This window comes from Otolemur garnettii, unplaced genomic scaffold, assembly GCF_000181295.1.
Source record: "Otolemur garnettii isolate 467f Iridium unplaced genomic scaffold, OtoGar3 scaffold00118, whole genome shotgun sequence".
Classification (NCBI taxonomy): domain Eukaryota; kingdom Metazoa; phylum Chordata; class Mammalia; order Primates; family Galagidae; genus Otolemur; species Otolemur garnettii.
This window is the reverse complement of record NW_003852513.1, coordinates 1,931,120-1,938,850: the sequence shown is the minus strand read 5'-3', so window position 1 is coordinate 1,938,850 and position 7,731 is coordinate 1,931,120. Positions and strand designations below refer to the sequence as shown.

General features: G+C 45.6%; 1 protein-coding gene across 1 annotated transcript in view; it reads left to right on the top strand.

Moving 5' to 3' along the window:
• Positions 1-7,512, top strand: part of LOC100940751 (gamma-aminobutyric acid receptor subunit rho-2) — a 69,119-nt gene extending 61,607 nt beyond the window's left edge. The window contains exons 7-9 of the mRNA XM_012809953.2: positions 1,824-1,976; positions 2,881-3,077; positions 7,112-7,512. Coding sequence (XP_012665407.1) covers positions 1,824-1,976; positions 2,881-3,077; positions 7,112-7,423 — 662 coding nt within the window. The 3' untranslated portion in view covers positions 7,424-7,512. The remainder of the gene's footprint in view (positions 1-1,823; positions 1,977-2,880; positions 3,078-7,111) is intronic.
• The last annotated feature ends 219 nt before the right edge of the window (positions 7,513-7,731 follow it).

Here is a 7,731-nt window from a genome sequence, read left to right as displayed (position 1 = left end):
AGGCTCTTTCTCCAAATAAAGTCACATTCACAGGTCCTGCGAATTAGGACTTCTCACACAATGTCCTTTTAGTTCAGCAGGTGATCACTGAGGGTCTCCATGTGTGAGGGGTCCTAAGGCCTGAGGGCGAACCTTAAGGATTATCGAGGAACTGAGCAGAAGTCCCACAGAATGGAAAATTCAGGATGTGCCATGATGGGAATGGGGGAATGGATGTGCTGGAGTATCCCATGTAGAGAGTGAATGATTCAGGTTCAGGAAAAGAGAGGCCTGGATCATGGAGGTGGCTGGGTAGGTGGGCAGGATAGAAGGGCCTCTGAGGTGGGTGGGCAGTGTGGGCTGTGGCCTCTGGCTCTTGACCTGGCTACACCTGAGGACCCACTGTGAACTGTGTGGAGAGGTTCTGACTTGGTCAGGCTGAGGTGGGGACCTAAGCATGGCTATGTTTTAAAAGGTCCCCAGCTCCATATAGCACTATTCACAATAGCCCAAATGTGGAAGCAACCCAAGTGTCCATCAGAGATGGACAAAATGGAAAAACAAAATGTGGTGTATATGAGCAATGGGATGTTATTCAGCCTTAGAAAGGAACGAAGTTATGATTCATGCTGCAATGTGGATGAGTCTCGAAAATATGCTAAGTGTAACAAAGCAGCCACAAAAGAACAGATGATCTACAGTCCCACCCACATGAAGTCACTAGAATAGCAAATTCACAGAGAAATGGTGTGGGGGGGGTCCCAGGAGCTGGGGAAGGAAGTGGGGAGTTACTGTTTTGTGGGCTCAGAGTTTCCTTTGGGATAATGAACACATTCTGGAAATGCACAGTGAGGTAGTTCCAAGGCCAGTGACTTGTGCAGTGGCTTGGGCACGGGGGACCCACATTGACCCAGCTCACCTGTGACTCCATCTGAGTCTTTAGAAAAGCCTGTGAGAGTCCCATCTTCTCATGTGCCAAATGTCAGATTTTAGAGTTGTGTGACAGCCTATTTCTTCTTGGGATGGATATGAAAATCGCATGAGTGTCCAGTCTGGCAATAAAGAGGACGGGGATGGAAGCCCTACTGCCCCGGTACCTACCTCAGTGGTGTTGGCCTCAGTGAGACAGAACCACTCCCACTTCTTACACTCTTGACCTGCAAGTCACCTGGGAGGGGTGCTTGGAGTTTGCAAATAACAAGGCAATTTGGGAACATTTTTTCTGGAATGACCATCAGAGCTGTCATCGTATGAGGTCTGACATATGACTTGAACTTGTCCTAGAAACAGTGCTACATACCTTGTTGCTGAACATCACTATAGTTACCAGGTGGCCAAGGGGAGGACTTCTGAATTGAATGTAGTGATATTCAGCAATGAGGTATGAAGCACTTTGTCTACGATGAGTTCTCCTACTTAATCTCAGACTGTGTATACATCTGTTTATTTCTGCCTTTCTCCAAATGCTATGACAAGAAGTTAGATTATACCTAATGAGACAGGCTTGGCACCTGGAGTTCAGTGGTTAGGGCGCCAGCCACATGCACTGGAGCTGGCGGGTTGGAACCTGGCCTGGGCCTGCTAAACAACAATGACAACAACAACAACAAAAATAGCCAGACATTGTGGCAGGCACCTGTAGTCCCAAAAAACAATAAAAACCCTAATGAGACAGTCAAAGTGCAAGATATCAGCAAAAGAGAGGGTTTAGATTTTGGAAAAGAAAGTTATTATATTAAGCCAGTGGAATTTCAACTTTTTGCTGTTGATGAGAGCAGTGTCAGGAGAGAAGGAATCCGGGGGAGGCATTTGTTTGGACACTCACAGCTCCTCCCGATCCCCAGGCTGGTACAACCGTCTGTACATCAACTTCACGCTGCGGCGACACATCTTCTTCTTCTTGCTCCAGACCTACTTCCCGGCCACCCTGATGGTCATGCTGTCCTGGGTGTCCTTCTGGATTGACTGCAGAGCTGTGCCCGCCAGAGTTTCACTGGGTAAAAGCATTCCATGAGATATGGCAGGGTGGCTGTTCTGTTAAATTCATCACTGTGTAAAGAAAAGCCCTCCGTCTGATCCTTCCTTGGAGGGACGTCTTCCCCCAGTCTCGCCTTCCCTGTTCAGGTGCCGGCCTTCTTCCTCTCCCTCAGTCTGAAAGCCACGGGGAGCTAAAGCCCCATCACCTTTGATTGCATCACTGAAGAGAGCCTATGTGGGGTGTCAGCATCCACAACTGGCAGTATGGGAGCTCAGTACTCAGAGAAATAAGACAGTTCTGCAAATGCCAATGATTTGTTCTATAAATACAAAAACATCATTTGCTGACCTTATTTGGCCAGACTGAGGCTTGGAGGCAGGGCCCACAGTAGTGATTTCTGGGAAGGTGATGGCTACATTCCCCAGCACTGTGGTTTAGCCCTTCATAGACCCTGCATTCCAGAGTGAAAGCTTGCCACTCATCACGGTAAACTGGACAAGATTAGGTTGAGGTCTGAGAAATGTGAGCGATTAACCAGCAAGGCCCCGTGGCAAAGATGGGCTTCTGAGAGTTTCCAATCTCCAATGACCAATAAATGTGGCTTAGATGAGTGAGAATGTGTCCATTTCTTGAGGTTTGGGAAAGTTGCTTTAATTCTACATCAGAGCAGGTCTTTTCTAAAGCTCGCTTGACCTTGTCAGCCATGTCCTAGAAATCCTGTCTTCAAGGGGCTTGAAGTGAAGGGTGGTGAGCAGTGAGCTGGCTGGCAGGGATCAGGTCCACTGGGCAGCAGATCCCAGTAGCATGGCCAGGGAATCGCTCACTTGGGTTATCAGGCAGAGAATGTGGAATTGCAACCTAGAGAGCTGCAGGGGCGTTTTCTACACCACTGTCAGCAGCTGAGCTGAGACTGGGTGTTGCAGGGATCATGACTGTGCTGACCATGTCGACCATCATCACCGGCGTGAACGCCTCCATGCCCCGTGTCTCCTACATCAAGGCCGTGGACATCTACCTCTGGGTCAGCTTCGTGTTCGTGTTCCTCTCAGTGCTGGAGTACGCGGCTGTCAACTACCTGACCACAGTGCAGGAGTGGAAGGAACGGAAGCTGCGTGAGAAGGTGAGAGCTGCTCCCTTGTCTGAGCTGTGCTACTGATTGGAGGCAGATGGAGGTTGGCTGGGCAGATGGCTCCTGGGGTTTGCGTGTAGAAAAAGGAGGTGTTGATGTAGAAGGAGAAGGGCCTGTTTTAGAGAAGCTCCAACTTCCTCCATAAACAATCTCAGAAAACAGAAAGTATTTGGGCAGAGACTGAGAATGGAAAGTTTGACCTCTTAGACCAGCTCTGCTATCTGTGCTGGGCCTCCATTTCCTCATCTGTAAAAGGGGATAACAGAACCCTCCCCTCCTGGGGTTACTGTAAGACTCACATGAGGGGACGTATGTGACTGTGTTTTGAGACTGTGAGGTTCTAGACACACAGAAACTATCACTGTTATTATTAAACATGTGTAGAGAAAATGAGAAGGGGAGAGTTCTAGAACAAAAAGATCCGTTATTTATCACTGCTCTGGGACAGTAAAAATTCAGCCACTTTAAAAACGAAAAATATATATTTTATATTTATTGACTGGGAATGCTATACTATCTATATTATCCGGCACTATGCTTCATGACAGTTGGCCCATTGAACAATGTGGGGGTTGGGGTGCCGACTCATACACATTGAAAATCCAAGTACAACTTTTGACTTCCACAAAACTTAACTACTTATAGCTGACTGTTGGCTGGCAGCCTCACTAATGATATAAACAGTCCACTGATGCATTTTACCTGGTGGCAGTGGATCATAATAAAAGTCCTTGTCCCTGTCATCTTCATTTAGGGTAGGCTGACGGGCAAGAGCAGGTGTTGATCTTGCTGTCTCAAGGTGACAGAGGCAGAAGGAAATCAGTGTAGAAGTGAACCCGAGCATTTTAAACCTGTATTGCTCACTAGGAGATAGAATGAAAATGGGAAATTTTATAAAGCAATCTTCCTGGACCTTTGACACAGGGAAGGAAACTTTATTTTCATTCATTTTCAGACTTTTATTAATCATAGTAAGAAATAAATCAAGGGCTTGGCGTCTGTAGCTCAAGTGGCTAAGGCGCCAGCCACATACACCTAAGGTGGCAGGTTCGAATCCAGTCTGGGCCCGCCAAACAATAATGATGGCTGCAACCAAAAAATAGCCGGGCGTTGTGATGGGCACCTGTAGTCACAGCTACCTGGGAGGCAGAGGCAGGAGAATCACTTGAGCCCAGGAGTTGGAGGTTGCTGTGAGCTGTGATGCCACAGTACTCTACCAGGGTGACATCTTGAGGCTCTCTCAAAAAAAAAAAAAAAAAAAAAGGAGGAAAGAAAGAAAGAAAGAAATCAAGGGCTGTTTAACCAGCCTAATCAAATCAAGATCCTGTCTCTCCTAAAAATAGGAAAACTAGCCCAGAATTGTGGTATATGCCTATAGTCCCAGCTACTTGGGAAGATGAGGCAGGAGGATCCCTTGAATCCAGGAGTTTGAAGTTGCTATGAGCTAGGCTGAGAGCATGGAAAACTAGCCTGGGCAACAGCGTGAGACTCTGTCCAACACACCCCTCCAAAAAAGAAATAAAGAATCTTGACTTGTTATCGAGTCTTTGCTAATCATTGTGCTAATCAAAGTGAGTGTTTACCTAAAAGGTTTAGAGATTGAGGGACACAAAAATCCCAGATTTATGCATGTCTGGATGGCTGTTAGACTCTAGCATAAGAGAGCTTTAAATTTTAGGAAAAGAGGATATGTTGCCTTTTCAAAAGTAGTTTTTAATAACTGCAATTACACTTGTTGAGTATTTCCATATAATTTGCAAATAAACTAGAGTGTTTAAGAATTTATTCTTAAAACCATTCAAACCTTTTTTACATCAGTTCAGTAATTTGTTTGTTGATCATTATCAAAGACCTTTGGATTCATTTAAACACTTGATTTACAGCCCATCAGACTTCCCTATATAGAGCTGTGCAAAAAATAGCAGAGCTTTCATTGGACAAATAGGGGCTCATGAACCGTATTTGTGTTCAGGCAGGTCCTTAACCTGCTACCATGTGATGGGTCCAGGTCTTTGCCAGTGATTATATGACACTATTTAGAGAGTAATAGGGAAGCCATACTAAAAAGGTCTTTGGGCCCCCAAGTCTGTCTCTCTGTGTGAGAACAGACACCTGGGAGGTGACAGTGGCTCCTTCACGTGGTCAGACCTGTGACTTAAAGTTGCTGGAGGGCAGACAGTGGTAGGTTGACACAAAATCTCTCTCCTGCTGCCCCACAGAGAAACCAATACATGTGGTCATTAAGATGGCCTTCAATAGAACTGAGGTCCCTAAGTGGGAGTCCAGGAAAACTGCCCTGGAGTCCTCTCCCAGGCCATACCCCAGACCTGCTGATTACATGTCTGAAGATGGCACCCTGGAATTCCAACACAGTCTGAGATGATTCTGACGCTTTCTGAGGTCTGACTTCTACTCCATACAGCGCTAAACTGCTGGGTACCTGCCAGGCCCACCCCCAGTTCTTTCTTAGAAATAAGCAGATGTGGAAAATAGGGATTCATCAGAATTTTTGGCATTTCATGATTCTAATTCAAAATCTTAGGAGAAAAGCCTGTTAGCAGATAGCATTACAGTTTAAAGCAAGGAAAAGAAGAAAAGACCTGTGCCTTAAATAATCCAGTGACACTGTCTCACAATTTTATCAAAGTTTGGGTGTGAGTTTACCTAAGCACAGAGTTGAACAGATGACCTCTTTCTAATATTTATGGGTGGTGTCAATTATTCAAAAATTAATGTGTTATTTAAATACTGTTACTGGTATGTTAAGACATAGAAACAATAACGAAAACAATCATGCCTACTTAAAAAAATAGCCCCCAAATTAGGGATGATTTCTTCAAGTGTAAGAATATTTCAAGTAATTCTAGTTTCACATTAGAATTCGTTTACCTGTTTTTGCATTCTAAAGCTTTCTGATATTCACCTGAGTATTTTAGGATCCATAATTATAAGAGGCAGGTTGTGAAATGTCATTATTTCATTTTCTCTGATGGAAAAAAATCAAAGGCATTGAAGAGCTGGGAGCCAGGTGAGAAAGATGTAAAGTCAGCAGGTTGAGAATAATAAACCAGGGTGGTGCCTGTGGCTCAAAGGAGTAGGTGTTAGCTCCATATGCTGGAGGTGGTGGGTTCAAACCCAGCCCCAGCCAAAAACTGCAAACAACAACAACAACAAAAAGCAGCAAGAGAATAATAAACTCAGGAACGGTCAGCTATGTCAAGGGCCTCACGCCTCCGGCCAACACTGCCAAGTCCAGGCACCAATGGCAGCCCACTCTCTGCTGACCCAGATTTGGGGGAGATGTAGAGCAAAATGGTTTCATTCCCTCTAACTTAGAGTTTCTTATAGACATTTTCATACTTACAGAAACAATCAAAAGAAAAGGGAAATATGTGTATACCCCACACTTTGGTCCAACATTGCTGTCATTTTGCCATTTTTATGTGAGTGATTTCTCTGTATAAATATATTTTTGTCGGTATAGTCGAACCATTTAGAAATACACTGCAGGCACTGTGACACTTGATTCTTAAATGTAACTGTTCAGCATAGGACACTCTTTGACCTAATTGTCTTTTGATTAATGCACAGAGAGGTGAGATCTTGCTGCTGAAATCAATATATGTGGGTCTAAAGGCCTGGCTCTGACGTGTGCTGTGTGGCCTCAGGAGAACTGTACAGCTCTCTTGGCCTTAGTTTTGTCTCTGAAATTGAGGGAATTTGGACAGATCAGGGTTCTCAGGAGAATCATCTGGTAGGCTTAAGCAGCCTAGGCTCAAGTATAGCCTGGCCATGGCCAGTTTATAGGGCTGTGCAGGTGATTCTTTTTTTTTTTTTTTTTTTAGGACATAAAAGTATAAGTTTATTTTATCTTAGAAAGAGAGGGAGTAAGAAAGGAAATGTGAGAGAGAAAGAAAGTAAGGGAAGAGAGAGAGAAAAAGAATGAGAAACAGCATGGCATCCCAAAGAAAGCAGGGCAGAATGCCCACGCCAGTGGCTCTGACATGCAGCCCTTGTCTCTGCAGTTCCCGTGCGTGTGCGGTGTGCTTCACTCCAGAACCATGATGCTGGACGGGAGCTACAGTGAGTCTGAGGCCAACAGCCTGGCTGGGTACCCTAGAAGACATATTCTAACAGAAGAAGAAAGGCAGGACAGGATAGTGGTCCACCTGGCCCTGAGCAATGAGTCCAGCTCCTCCAGGAAGAAGGGGCTTCTGAAGGGCCAGATGGGTCTTCGCATCTTCCAGAACACCCATGCCATCGACAAATACTCCAGGTTGATATTCCCTGCCTCCTACATATTTTTCAACTTAATTTATTGGTCAGTGTTTTCCTAGGTGCTACCAGGCTGTGCCTAGGAAAGGGCATAGGAACCTGCCAGGCTGGGCAGTTGTGGACAGGTGCGCCTGTGGCCACACCCCTCTCAGAGGAACCCGGGGGCTCCCCTCCCCCAGACCTCATGGGTCTGCTCTATGTTCATGCCATGTCCTATGTCGCACTTCACGTCTCTCTGGGACCGCTGTCTCCTGCTCTTGCATGTGAACTAGTTCACAAGAACTCCTCTGCTGTCTCCCCTAGACATTCTGAATCCCTCAGGAAGCCTGGGATGCAATTGTGGAAGGAAGAAGAAGGAAGGGCCAGCAGA